This window comes from Lygodium microphyllum, chromosome 19 (assembly GCF_053477565.2).
Source record: "Lygodium microphyllum isolate KBCC chromosome 19, Lygodium_microphyllum_v1.1.10, whole genome shotgun sequence".
In the NCBI taxonomy this organism is placed as follows: domain Eukaryota; kingdom Viridiplantae; phylum Streptophyta; class Polypodiopsida; order Schizaeales; family Lygodiaceae; genus Lygodium; species Lygodium microphyllum.
Genome location: NC_141153.1, coordinates 32,457,112 through 32,472,247, shown reverse-complemented (window position 1 = coordinate 32,472,247; position 15,136 = coordinate 32,457,112). Strand labels below are relative to the sequence as shown.

Below are 15,136 nucleotides of genomic sequence, written 5' to 3'. Positions count from 1 at the left end.
GCTTGCATGGAATTGATTATTTCATAGCAGTTTTTAATTCCAAGATGCAAATATTGCAATCAACTTACTGGTGAAGACTTCAATTTTACTCTCTCTCTCTCTCTCTCTCTCTCTCTCTCTCTCTCTCTCTCTCTCTCTCTCTCTCTCTCTCTCTCTCTCTCTCTCTCTCTCTCTCTCTCTCTCTCTCTCTCTCTCTCTCTCTCTCTCTCTCTCTCTCTCTCTCTCTCTCTCTCTCTACATTGAGAAATTGCACATGTTTACTAGTATTTGGTGTCTCAATCTAAGTAGCACCACAAACTGAAAGCATTCAATTCACAAGTATCCCATGGACCTTTTCAATTCTTCTTACAGATGATCTGAAAGTGTTGCTCCAAAATTAGTTCTTTCATGTAGGTTGTGCCCTCTCCATAGTTCCCTCTGTATAGTAGGCCATTTTCTAATCGAGTTGGCCCCTCCCTCCATCCATAGTGATCAACCCCTCTCCCTTGCATTGGGGTTATTGGATTGCATGACCGATCCATACATATCTGCTTTTCAAGTATTAAGCAATCTATATGTATTGTCCCCCATTTTTTCTCTTACATTAGGGTTAATGGATTGCATGGCCGATCCATTAATGAATTGATTAATGCCCAATCTATAAATTGAATGTTGTCAAATTGGTCATGCATATACTGATTATACATATATTGATATTGTACAAACGGGTTATGCTTCATTTGATTATGTTTAGACTAATCTTCCATGATTTGAATATGTATACACCGATTATGTATAAATTAATTATGTATAGATTATCATACATGATTTGAATATGTATACACTGATTATGTATAAACTGATTATGTACTAATTATGTATAGATTATCGTACATGATTTGAATTACGTATACACTAATTATACATTATGTATACAAGTTGTCTTGTAAAGTTATGCATACACGTATTATACATATATTGATATTGTCTTGTAAAGTTATGCATACATTGATTATGCATACACATATTGTCTCATAAATCTATGCATACAATGATCTTGTATACAGATTGTCTCATAAAATTATGTATAAAATTGTTTTAGTTTAAGCATGTTTATTCATGTAGACATTACGATCAATGTTAGCAATGCTCGATCTATAAATTGAATTGTTCCAATTTGGTTATGCATACACCGATTATGCATGATTTGAATATGTGTCTCATAAAGTTATGCATACACTACTTATGCATGCATAGATTGTCTCATAAAGTTATGCACACAATGATCATGTATATAGATTGTCTCATAAAGTTATACATACATTGATTATGCATACACAGATTGTCTCATAAAGTTATGTATACATAGACTGTCTCGTAAAGTTATGCAGTTAGAAAACCGACGTGGAAGACTTTCATATTAGATCGACCATGTAAAGAATAATAAATCTCTTAGTCCATCCGCATATTGTAAATAACAATATTGATCAAAGACAAGTGAATGCACGAAGCGTAGTAACGCACTACAAGTCATTCCTTTGTAATGAGTTTCAACTATACTTTCCACATGACAAGCAACTTTTAAAAATCGTTTTGTTATTTTCTTGCATAAGGTGGAGCTCAATGGATTCACAAGAAAGCACTCCCATGGAGGATTTTCAACAGTTCATGTCTCAAATAAGCCAGGATGCAATATGCAGTAATGACTATGTATTTTCAAGCCAAATTGTGGGTGTTTCAAGCCACATTCCAAACCATAGTGTGGGTAAGGGTATTCCTCTGGATGTGTTTCCAAACCGTTCTTTGTCCAACTCCACATAGTCCTCAACAAGGCCTCTTGACACCACCTCAACAAGAACCGCAAGCAATAAGTTCATGTGATGCGGTCTAGGACACGTGACGAGGTTGATGTAGTTCAAACCCAAGTACCAATGGTGTAGCATTCTGAAAATGCCAATAAGCAACATCCACAGTGAACTTCATCCAAGTCTAATGCGCCAAAACCTCCTAAACCAAAGAGGGTGCGAAAAGGAAAGAATCAAGAAGATGCACTTGAGACAAGAAGATCATGCAACAACCACAAAAAAACAATTTACTCAGTGGAAGGATGCATGGACAATACAGCTCATTCACATCCGAGGATCCATGAGTGCGGAGTTCTCAAAGCCATCGAAGCAAGGAGTGGACATATGGTCCAAGGTAGCCACACAATTAGCATCCTTATTTCTGGAGTTTGACAAAGATGGTGAGGCATGCAAAAAACGTTGGGGACGCATCTATGAGTCATATAGAAAGGACAAGGCCCACAATGCCATATCAGGCAATGATCACAAGATCACTTGCCAATGGTATGATCTTGTGGATGAATGTATGTGGAATCATGCCAATGTTATTAGTGATGCACATGCCTTATCTGATGAAGACAAACATCATTCTCCAACGATCCAACTGAACACACTCAAGAAGACATTGGCTCCAATGAGCCTCCAAAGATCAGGCAAGACAAACGACCACCCAAGGTGTGGCTCTACATCGCCTTGCAAGCGGCTCAAATTTGGAACTTATAGCTCATTTGTACAAGGTCTCATGCACTGGCTACATCTGGATCACATGGTATGTACATAAAGTGGCCAACATCACAACAAATGCAAAAATATATAGATACATTTCACACCCTTCAAGGTATACAGTATGTTGTTACGAGTTAGTAGGAGTACATTTGAATATCTTGTTGTGAAGTTAGCACCACAAATGTGATGCAAGAACACGAACTATCGAAGAGCAATACATGTCAAGAAGTGGGAGTGTGTGGCTCTGCATCGCCTAGCGAGCAACTCAAATTTGGAACTTTTAGCTAAAGTGGCCAATATCACAACAAATGCAAAAATATATAGATGCATTCCAAGCCCTCTGAAGTATATCGTATATTGTTACAAGTTAGCAAGAGTACAATTGAATATCTCGTCACAAACTTAACATCACAAATGCAACGCAAAAACACGAACGAAGAGCAATATCTCTGAAGGAGTCTGTGTGGCTCTGAATGGCCGAGTGAGCAACTCAAATTTAAAACTTACAACTAATTTGTACGAGGTCTCATCTTCATTTACACATTTGGTTGATCTAGACTTTAGCAATGCACTAGTTGCATATGGATCGCAAGGTATGTACATAAAGTGACCAACATCACAACAAATGCAAAAATATACAGATGCATTTTAGGCCCTCCAAGGTATGCATTGTACAAAGAAATAGTTTTAATGATGCATGGAAAGATGAAGTGACAACAAAACTTGAGAGAGAGTGATACACCTCATCAAGACATGGACCAGCAAAGAGTTTGAGAATTAGCAAATGTTGCTATGCTAACTAACATAAATACCATGCAAGCGATTCAAAGAGCTCAATGAATGAAATCAACATCGGGGGCAAACCATGGGGGGGCAACTCAAAGAGACAGCATTGCTGGAGCTATGTTTGGAGAGAGGGCGAACACAAATGTGAGAAAAGTCTTTGGTGATTCTAACATTGCAAAAGAGATCGACGACAAAGATAATGGTGAGTAAATTTCTATACCGTCTACATTGCAGATGGCAGATGGAAAGGTCGAAACAATGTAGGTGGGAACAACAAAGGCCAAGAAGAGTGTTGTCTACCGCCAAGTGTAGGAAGGTGGCAAACAAGTGACCAAGCCCAAGTACTTTTCCTATGCCCACCAATTGGGCACAAATTCAGCGGGCGAGTCAGACTTTTCTTGCGCCCACCAATTGGGCACAAACTGGGTAGGCAATCGCGGTGTGTAACCAGACTCAAAAGTATCTTCAGGCTGGTTACGCATGTAGACAGACAAGTTCACACCAAAAAAAGACCCCGCAAGGCTATACGTCACATTCAAACGGGCTCCACATTTCACGCTAAAAGGAGCCACACAACAGAAGACATAAAAGTTTTTCGCACAGGCACTGCGATTCACTGGCAAGGGTTGAACCTTCACCAATCGACTCAACCAGTGGACCAACTCAGTGGGACTCCTCCTTAACTGATAAAATAAGCGCACCTTCTGTGTACTAATAAAATCTTCGGACAGATTTCAGGGCGGGCCGGGACTTTCACCCCATGTGTAATCACCTTTATGCTCCATCTTCTGAACCAATCTTCACAAAGACTGTTCCATCTCTTCTCAACCAGTGGTCGCGAGACCAACGTTCATTCTCGATAAATTGCACAGTATTTTTAAATAGATTTTCAAATTTCGTAGGTAACTTAAAATCTCAACTTCAAATTTTTTAAGATATAAAAGTGACAAAAACCAGCATTATTTAAAAAGTGCTATTCGTAAAAGCTGTTGAGACTTATTAACGCGCGCACAAAGAGCATGCAGAATCATTATTACTCCGCAATATAAATGGACTGAGAACACAGCCTGGACAGTCCTGATCACAAAGATGAAAAATCACTACTATCAGGTCAGGTTTACTTTCTACAGAACCAGAGAATTTTAAAATAATAGACACAATAGTTGCTATTGGGCAGCAGGTAGAAAACCATTAGTAGAAGATTTATAGCTTAACTCATAAAATCAGAAATTAAAGTCAGTTGCAGCAAATATCTGATGACTTCCTTTGGCAGCAAGAAAAATTAAACACATCTCCAGTAATTACAGGCATATAGCAAATAGACAATGGTCATATGATTCACGGACCTTTTAACTAACGTAAAAGAAAAGTCCCCTGCAACAAAACCAAGAGCTCTGAAACACACCAAGCGAACCAATCCAGGATTGTCCCGTAAAATCATTGATCTCCAAAACTAACATTGATGTGCAGTTAAGAAGACAGGAGGGCCAAAGGTCTACGGTTCTACGCAATCAAATTGTAGCGACAAAGTGTTACCAGTACACCTGATGCCATTCAAAGCTAAATAAGGAGTCAGGACCGTTTCAAGCTGACAAAAGACGACCACAATGCAGGAACCATCCGACATTCACGGCCAACTTTTTAGTCATTCATGTCTGTAATTGAGGCACATGCCACAAAATAAACCAGACTTCCAAGCTACAAAATCATGGCATAAGTGGACACGGACATACAGTTTGATCACTTTAGGTCTGTCTTGAGCACAAACCACTAATCAGCCAGATGTTCGAGCTATCAGGCTGTACTTCATAGCTCACATGTAACGTCGAGCCAGCTGATAAGCTACTGACTCATAGGGATAGACAGGGAGCGCATACAGGGCACTGCTCCTTGTTGCAGGCAACTCTCTTGGATATCCCAGGTCTCTGTATATATCCTCCTGATATAAAGGCCTGTGAGGCTGCACAACACTAGGGGGGATCAGGGAGTCTGATGCATAGCTGCGATCCACAAATGGATCGAATCTTGGCTCCTGCAACTGCCTCTGAAGCCTCTGTCGGTACAAGAAAGCAGCCTCTGCTTCCAGCAAATCAGTATCAGGCTTCAGGGTAGAAACAAGCCTGGTTTGGTAAGGATCTACCCTCTGGAACTCTGTCTCATAAATCCTTGGGGGATAAAGACTAGTAGGTTGCTTGGCATACGAGACACCCCCAGAACTGAAATGCTGGCGAGGTAAAGTGGGTTTCTGCTCCTTTGGTCCTGCGTCCTGCCTCAGAACTTTCCCAGGCTTAGGTTTGGGCAAACTTCGGCTATCCAGAGGATGAAACAACTGCATGAGCTTATGAACCTGCAAGAGGCACAAGCTCTACCTTCACTAGACACAAAGAATACATAAACAAACAGTCCAAGCATCTTACCAGCTCAAACTAGGTTCACTGTGAGAATATAGGACAATCCCCAATAATCTTCTCGCAACTCTACTAATACAAGACTCATTTAAATTTTCCTCCCATATCAACAGACAACCTTGACCATTAGAGAAGCGACAACTACCTGCTCAAAATTCAGTTCACACTTGAACTTGTTGCGACCATCATAATTTTCTTTAATAGCAGATTTAAGGACCAATTCCTCAAGTGGTGCACACTCTTTCAGGACCCTGAAGCGAACCTGCAAACAAAAACCCAGGTAAAACTGGTCACTTGCATGCAATTACTGACCTTTTGACCTGGAAGGAAACCATCAAAACAAATCAAACCAGTGCTTCTATATATTCAAGATTTGGTGGATCTGAGAATTGTGCTTCAACTATACTGTCATTGCAAATCGGTTCAGTCAAGTTTGAGAATTGTGCTTCAACTACACTGTCATTTCAAATCGGTTCAGTCAAGCTCTATGAAACATGTCGTAGAAGCACTCATATGCAAGAGAAGACGGACAAGAAGGGGCCAGAATAGCAACAAGGTAAAAGAAAAGTAAATGTGCCAGTAAAGACTTCAAACAATTTCACCTTAGGATGAATATGAAACAGATCTTTGAGTCAGATAAGCACAATCATATAGGCTCCCTCAGAGAATAAGCATTTAAGGAAATGTTTGGAACAATCAACCAGGCTTGACCTCTAAACAAGATTCTCAGCGAATCATGACAAGAGAAAAGCATGTAGAACAGTTCTTTTACAGCTACAAATGTGCTTGAAGCAGGTTAAGGAAAAAGGAACCAACAGAGAATGAGTGAAAAGCTCTATGAGCATAACTCAATTCAAATAGTTTGGCTTAGAACCAACTAGTTACTGCTTCACAAGATATAGACACGAAACTAGCGTGCAAAACATCAGTTCAAAATTGGCTCTTAGAAGACATCGAGCCACAGTTGAACCCCTGTGCCAACATATGAGAGTAAAAGTGAAATATCCAATCAAGTCTAGCCCTCTGTGCAGGAGGCATAGCTGTCTGTCATGTACAAACTAGGAAGTCAAATTAAAGAAAAAACACTTGCTTTTGCTGCTAAAATCATACTGTAACAGAGCAGGCTTAGGAATTGCAAACTACCAATCCTTACAGCCAGAATACTGTTGCAATTAAGTCATGCACCACTAAATACATCAAAACACGGTAGGTCACTGGATGCATTGCCAGGCTTGATTAAGCTCGCTAGCAGAGAGCAACCAAAAGCCAAAACAATGGACAACAAAACCTCTGCCACTCAATTGATTGATACAACCTGTGCACTGTGCGCGCATAGCCCGACTCATAATAAGCCACTAACAGGAAGTAACCAAAAAGATAACAAAAATTTCGTTTTTCAGGAGTCCTAAAAGATATCATAAATAGCATCCGCAGTCCAACATTCAACACCATTAGGAACAATGCACTGGAGTAGGGCTACCTGGTATGAAAGCTTACAAACAAGAACACACTCATTGTCAAATGAAGATGTTCTCAATATCACTCACTCTATTCCACAAAGTCAAGAAGTGAGGCCTCATGAAATAGTATACTCCAAATTTGTATGCGCAACAATGGCAAAGATATGTTTATGTCCGAAAATTTCACATACATATAATTACTTCCATAATCCATTCTTGATGTAAAGAATTATGTCAGCACTCACACAGATCTAATGATAAGTTACCTGATTCAGAAACTGAGCACAATCAATGAGCAGATGGTCTGGAATCAGACCAAGCTGAGACAATATACAGCTCCAACACTCCTCAAAAATTATAGTTGCAATTCGAACTCTAGACCCTGCATCGCTGAAGGCTAGGCATTGAGTACTCTTACCTCCAAACCATTCATCACATAGCTAAACAGGTGTTCAACTGGGTAATGCCGTTAAGGTCCTCAAGGATCTCTTACAACGAACCCACCTGTTGGCCAGTCATACAACTCTGCTACCAGACTCGCTTCAACAAAAGCTCAAAAACTAGCACAAGGTCTAACAAGCTCTCTAAAAGGCAAGTATCACTCAATGTTCATTTTGCCTACAAAACTCTTAAATAAAAGTAAACAATGCCCTGAACTTCCGCTGCTGAATATGAAGTAACCTGAACTAAGAAACAAGAACCACCCTAAAGAAAGAACAACACAAGTAACAATATTCTTTCCATTAACTCAAAAACTAGAACTCTACAGGCTGAGTATCCTCATAATTTGCTTTCAGGTAACTTTCGTATAAGGTGACTTGTGACAAAATAGGAAACCAAGTACAATCATCTAAGGCACGACACAAGTAACTGTATTCTTGCCATTTACTTGAAAAACAAAACTCTACAAACTGAGTATCTGAGAAGACAATATCAAAGGACGGACACAGTCTGGTCACTTCCTTGTTGTTGCTGACAGCAGCCATGCCTAGGCCACAGACACACTAAGATGTCGGTGTATTAACAGTACCCTCCTCGCACATGGAAGTCTGTGCCAATAAAGGCGGACGCCTTGTTTGCCTGTTTTAACTTGAGGAACTCCAGACAGCAGCAGCACGAGCTCTTTGCCCCAGAAGTGAAGCACGGTGCCATAGACAATTGAGGTGGGAATTCGTGAATCAAATGGCACTGACCTGCGCTGGAAATTTCCGCGTGGAGTCCTTGAAAGCATCCGGAGCAAGGTTCATTCCGCCGGCTGAGGAAGCCTTGTAGACTCCATGGAGAAGCTTCTGGTCGACGTCGTAAAGGAACAGCTTCATGCCTTTCTTCACTTTCGCCACTACGTCCTTCTTGGTCTCAGGGAAGCCAAAGACATGAAACTTAAAGCAGTCATCCTTAGTGGCAGAATTACACATGAAAATGAGTCCATCGAAAGAGGAAGAGACGGCAGAAGACACAGGCGCAGTGGATTTCGGCTTAAACGCGACCTTCTTCTTGGCTCCCTTCGCATAGTCCGGCTTAATTGGCTTCTTCGAGTGCGCTTCGAAGGCCTTCAAGGCCTGGCGGCCTTTGGGGGCTGGCCTTACAAACTTACCTTTGCGCTTGAACCTGCCAAATCTCTTTCCTTTGTCCACGGCGGCCATTAGGGACAAGCGGAGACGATTCCTGAAAGGAGAGAAAGCCTTACGGGCACGAGTTAGCAGTCGGGAGAAGTCCTCCAATCATGTGACGACGGCCACAAGTGGCCGCAGGACGCAAGGGAGGCAGCGAGAGGGACGTGCAGAAGTCACACTCACAGCAGAGAGAGAAAGAGAGAGAAAGCGAGAGAGAGAGAGAGAGAGTGTGTGTGTGTGTGTGTGTCTGTGTCTGTATCTGTGTGCGTGTGTGCCGGAGGAGTCACAGTGGACGTCCAGACTCTTGAATGAAGTCGAAGACACAGATCAAGAGACAACGAGTGAGAAAGAGGGAGGAAGGGGGGGGCGCGTAGAGACAAACCTGATGAGGAACAAGAAGCCTGCTCCTCGCGCTACCCTGTCGCGGCTAGGGTTTCCGGGTCGGAGAGAAGCCTGAGGTGAGACTCGGCCCTCGGGGGAAGATTTTAGTGCCGTTGAGAGATCAAAATATCTTTTCCTTGCAAGAGGGTCCGGGGAATCTGTGGGTACAGTGGTTGCCTTGCCTCTGAGTTTTAAATTCTGTTCACAAAAAAACTCACGGTAGACCCGCGCACTTTGCACGTAGTGAAGGGCCTATGCATCTTGCGATCATTGGACCCTATCTCTCTCTCTCTCTCTCTCTCTCTCTCTCTGCCTTGCCTCTCCAAGCGGAGGCTATAAGCATTTAATTGTCGTTGTTGGAGTGCTACTCTTTTCTTTACGGAAACTATTAAAAAGATGAGAGAATTGGAAGTTTGATAATGGAGTTGAAATATATATGAAGGTAAGTATTTGAACATCATAAAAAAGGATGCATCGCACATAAGCTAGTGTCTTAGGAGGCTTTTTGTAAGCCCTTTCGAAGACATGGGTGTCATTGTTAAGCTTTTCACATAACACTAGGAAATTATTATTAAGGCCACAAATCAACTCGACTAGGTCATATTATTTCCTTTTTTGGAAAACAAAGGAGTTCCTATGTAGCCATAGAAACCACAATGCTAGAGCCCATAGCACTCGAATCAACTTGAAGGACTCTTCATCAAAGGACCCTCTATCACATAGTAACATCACCACGTTAGCATTAAGTGAGTTGCTGAGATTTGCTTTGGTTAACCATTTCTTTATTTGAGACCAAAGTGGTTGTGCTTTGTAACACTCCAAAAAATAGATGGTACACAGATTCTTCTTTTCTATGACATAAAGGACACATGGGTGAAACTTATACCTTCCCAACTAGCTTATCTCCAATGGGGAGCTTACAGTCAAGACTCTCCAACAAATGAAACTAAGCAAGGTAGACTTAGTGGATTTCCATGGGTTCTTCAATTGCTTTTCCCAGGTTTTGAGGTAGGTGAGGGGATTCAGCTACAAAGAGGACAATCAATTCTAAAGGAGTAGCCACACAATTGAGATCTTTCTCCCAAATCTTGCACCCTCTTATCTCCAAGAAAACATAGCATAGATCAGTCACTCTTAACAAGATTAGTGGGCCAAGAGTCCTTCTCTTTCTATAGCACCTCTTACAACCAAGATGACTCCTTATTAGTCAACCTGAACTTCTTTAGGCCTACTCGACGCTCATGATTTTGTTCTTTTTTAGAGCCACAATATCACACCACTTGGATATCCCTTTAAGATGCATACTTTTGGATACTTTAGCTTCCTAGAGAATATGCACAAAAGGGGATCATAGGCATAGAGGGGAGATCCAAATGTTCTGTGAAAGCAAGAAGTCTATTCTCCTATCTTCAACAACCATCCATTCCAGCTCCTATATGAGCATCCTCCATTGCCTAATTAGAGATTGAGCAAGTCACAACTAAAGTATATTCAGAGGAAAGCCATGGATATATAGAATATCCTCTTAGGAAACACTAGGCCATATTTCTCCTTTAATGCAAACTCTTGCAATCCAGCTTTAAATAATGATCATCCAGTGCTTGCCTTGAGCTCTCTCCAGCACTAAAAAGCTAAGAGATGTTCTTTTGTCCACTAGACTAGTCAAGCCAAGGCCACCCTCTTCTTGGGGTGTAATGATCATGTGCCAAGGTATATAGTGTTAGCTCTTTGAGCCACTAGCTTTCCATAGAAAGTCTTACAATTCTCAAATGTTTCCCATTGGGCCATACTAAAGTGAGTGAGAGTTCCGATGTAGATCATGGAGGCAACAAGAATGCTCTTGAGGATCAGCAATCTACCAATCATGGGGGCATGATAGCTCCTCCATTAGTCAACTTTACTCCTAATTTTAGCAAGAAACAAAGTGAACCTTTGCTCCATGTAACATAGAGTAGCATTTAGAGTAGCATAGACCTCTTCTTAAGAGAAGGGCCTTTCCAAGCCAATGAGCATTTCAATGCGCAATTTGACAATAGTATCTTTAACAAGGGTTGCAGTCGACTAGCATAATCCTCGACCAATAAGGGCTCAAAACCAATGGTAGAGAGGCCAAGTGCCCCCCTTGAAAACACATAGGATGTCAAAATCATTAGAGACAAGGGTACTAGGATCATTTTCTATTGTTGTCATCACAATTTTGTGTTTTTGCTTCATTTTAAAGGCTTTGAAGTAGAAGGGAGAATGTGCATCCCCAAGAGTTCCCAATCCCCCTTTAATTGAATCTTGACACCTTGATTATGATAACCTTCTTTGCTTTTAATGCAATCTTCAACTTCTTGCAAAACAAACACTACAAAGTATGATCAATAAAAATTATAAGACAAAGGACTCTCTCCTTAAATTGAAGACAACTTCTTATAACGTCCTTCTAATTTCAACTTGATGTCTACTATGCTCTTTTGTATAGCCATCGATAGCATTTGAGCAAGCTAACCATCTATAGTTAGGAGAGACATTTGAGTCTCTAGCATCTCTCCAAGCCTTTTTAAGGCTAACCATGAAATGACCATCATCCAAAAAAGAAGTGTTGAAATGAAGTGATAGTGGATCACTTGAAGATCAATGAGAAATAATGATTTTCAATGTAAGCATGGTTGGCAAGTGATGTGATGTACACATATCATGTACAGGCTCTAATCTTAAAGTGACCACTAATCCACCATGCACTAGCACTAGTATATGCTCTATCCAAATTGGTTGGTTGCATGCCATTGCTTACCAACATGGCAATTATGCCAGGTAAAGGATACATCTGTAAAGAATGGGATTAGATGGTCTTACACGAGATTAGCACATGCAAATACCCGGTTACACGGATGGGGTATTTAAGGTGTACAAGGACCTGATTAGGGCACCATTTTGATAAATACAAATTTGTCTCTTCGCCTTCACCTTCAGCTCCCATGGCTTCCCCTCCCTCTCTCACCTCTTTCTCTCTCTTTTCCTATCTTTCTCTCTCTTCTCCTAGTCTTTCTCTCTTCTCTGCTCTCTTCCTCTCTCTTCTCTACAGTCTTCTTCCTTCTCTCTCTCTCTCTCTCTTAGGTCTCCTTCATGACAATTGGTATCAGAGCTTCAGTCTTTGATCCAGTCTTCTCTCTCCTTCCTCACATCTAGTTGTAGTTTTCAAAAAAAAAAAGAGAGAGAAAACCCTAGTCAAACAGGTACAGGAGCTGTAAGGAAAATTAATGGAGTACCACAAGGTGTTGGTAGCTTTCTTGGACTCCACACAAGCTATGGCAGGAGGCTCAATTAAATCTGGAGGCAAGGAGACCAAAAATGACAGCTCGTTTTCAACTTTGAGGTAAAATTTTAGGGGTTTTGGGTGAAGGAGGTCACTACAGGACTTGACAGAGCTTTAAATGGGGTTACTTCTTCAAAAGTGAGTCTTCTTCTACTTCAACTTTCAAGCTTCTCTTCAAGCTTTCATGGTGCAACCAAGATCTCTACTCCATTTCTTGTCAGGATCTTCATCTCTCTACTACAATGGATAGCATGGGACATTTCCTTGCTTGCTAAGCTTTAGATCAAGCACCATCACAGCAGTATTCGGCTTCCATTCTTCTCCTACAAGCATTACATTCTCAAGGTGTAGTTGTCAGTAGTCTTTACATCTACATGGGCTTCAATCAAAGACTGCCACTTGCAGACCAGTGACCTCAACTTATCAGTGGTGAAGTCCATCCCCAGAAGTTTGTGAGGACATTTTTCCCCTGGACATCCTTTGCACAAAGCTTTATCTTCCTTGCTAATTGATCTTCATCTTGCTAAAGATTAGCAAGTAAGCACTCAAGCACTCGTCCTTTCAATCCAGCAGTTGCTTCCTACGTTTTGGGTTTTTGCTTTCAATTACTGTGCCATTCCGTGGTTTTTCTACATGCCCATTGGCTTCACCAGTTCCATCCACTTCACTCTTTAGACCATTGCTAGCATCACTTTCATCCTTTTGACTCAATTCAAGTTCTACTAAAGCTGCTTCAAGCTCAGCCAAACCCTTTTTCCTGAGCTCTTTTTTTGACAACTGCCTCTCTGGCTCACGAGTAACAGTAGGGACTGGCTTTGCATCAACAGCTGGGGCTTTCGTGGGCATCGACATTGCTAATGCCATCAATGTTCTCTGTCTACTGCTGATCTGGAAGCAGGGGCAATGCTAGCATTGCGAACTCCTCCTCCTCATCACCCTTGCAATCAGCCCAGGAGGTGACAGAGACAGGCGCGAGAGCCCAAGCAGTGACAGCAGGCTGCACCTCTTTCCCGACAGATTCGGCATTATCCTTGTCTGATCTCTTCTTGCTGGACTTGTGGCTGCGGCTCTCGAGGGCGGAGAAGATGTTGGTGTTGTTTATGGCGGGTAATCCATATCCATTGTCTCTTCGGCTCCCTTGGAGCATGATAACAAAGATGTAGTACAGAAAGGCCACTGAAGAGGCCATTGTTTTAAAGGTGGGGATCCAGACTCCCCTTGGTCATGTTTTATGCCTGAAGCGCTCAGTCTTCTAGCCGCAGTCTCTGGGACTTTTGAACCAGCAGATACAGTGGAGTTGCATCTCCCATTTTCTGTGGTTTCCGAGAACGCATCTTCTTCCACCATGTCGCTTGCACTATCCATTAACTCATGCTCCTCATAAATAGCAGAATCCTGGTTAACCTTGGCTTCATTCAACACATTCTCTTCATTCAAATTGGATGGATTCACCTCTAGTGTAAGAGAGCCAATTGACATGTCGTCTTCTACAGCATCAAGGACATGTATAGGAGGTGGTGGAGCAACACTCTGCTGCTGCTGAGGGTGCTGCTGCGAAGAGCTATTCGATTATCAAGTAGTCCCCTATGGCTGCTGCAACAGCTATCTACACTAGTTATCTTAACGGAGGCTACCAAGGGTAGTGATATAGACCGACATTTCCCCATCGTGCCATAGCCATTATCTTTCTTTAGACCAACATGATGCTCAGATGATATCATAACTTCTGATTGAGTGTTGGATTTTGACAGTGAACTGATCGTAGGATCTTGAATCCCTTCCCAGCTTGCAGATGGCCTCTTGATGCTTGCAATCCACACGAAAGAAGGCTACTTGTTACTACATAACAGAGCAAACTGCAAAGCCTTTCTGACTATTGTAGTATCACTACAAGTGTTCTTCACTTCAGGATCCAAGGTCTCCATAATCGTACCCGAATCATTCTTCAGCAACACCCACAGGTAAAGGTTTATCTCATCATCCACAGCTTTCTTGCCAGGATAAGGAACTCCATGCTTCGCTACTCCTCAAAAAGCCATAGGTACTACCTGACAGCATCTGCAGTACCCTGAAACCAGTTGGGGTTCTCTGGGCCTACTTCTTCTCATGGCATTCATTTCGCAGAACACTCTTTGCTTGGAGTATTCATGACATAATTTGGATCTACTCTCCCATAATCAGGACTAGTTCCAAAACAGTGCTTTAGATACACAAGCTTGGAATTGTATGGTTTTTTGTGCCAGCTATTGCACTTTTGCAGGCTGCTCTTCTTGTTTGAGCAAGTGACCAAATATCGCATGTGCTTCAGATGTTGCTTGTGAGATATATGAAAATACATGAGCAAAAATTCTATCAAAGGCAGGTTGAGTAACTGGCTGAACCAAACTGGTTGCAGGGAAGAGCAGATGACATTGGCACATGCAATGGAGTGGATTTGACTGTAGATGATGAATTTATTGTATTGGCATATGCAATGGAATTTGGGATGTCATGACAAGAAAGTGTAATGCATGTTGCATTTCAGAATTGAGGCTGCTTATTGATGTGTGTAAAAACAGTTGGTAGACACTGCTACTGAGATCTTTGAGAGCTCGATAAAGAAGCAGCTATTGTGTGTCAGACAGTGACCATCTTGACT

At 41.7% G+C, this 15,136-nt stretch overlaps 1 protein-coding gene across 1 annotated transcript; it reads right to left on the bottom strand.

Moving 5' to 3' along the window:
* Window positions 1-4,851: 4,851 nt before the first annotated feature.
* LOC148019715 (uncharacterized) lies at window positions 4,852-9,394 on the bottom strand. The gene is made up of 4 exons (XM_087699861.1): window positions 9,199-9,394; window positions 8,397-8,868; window positions 5,889-6,005; window positions 4,852-5,682 (listed from the first exon to the last, which is right to left on the bottom strand). Exons 2-4 carry the CDS (start codon window positions 8,844-8,846, stop codon window positions 5,149-5,151), a joined length of 1,101 nt encoding a protein of 366 aa, XP_087555987.1. The 5' UTR covers window positions 8,847-8,868; window positions 9,199-9,394; the 3' UTR covers window positions 4,852-5,148.
* Between the last annotated feature and the right edge of the window lie 5,742 nt (window positions 9,395-15,136).

Bases quoted from the DNA above. Each gene is read 5' to 3' on its own strand.
- LOC148019715 (XM_087699861.1), bottom strand. From the start codon at position 8,846: ATGGCCGCCGTGGACAAAGGAAAGAGATTTGGCAGGTTCAAGCGCAAA. The intron at 6,006-8,396 runs GTCAGTGCCATT...TTTTGTTTGCAG, and splicing joins CGCGGAAATTTCCAGCGCAG to GTTCGCTTCAGGGTCCTGAA. The intron at 5,683-5,888 runs GTAGTTGTCGCT...TGCCTCTTGCAG, and splicing joins GTGAACTGAATTTTGAGCAG to GTTCATAAGCTCATGCAGTT.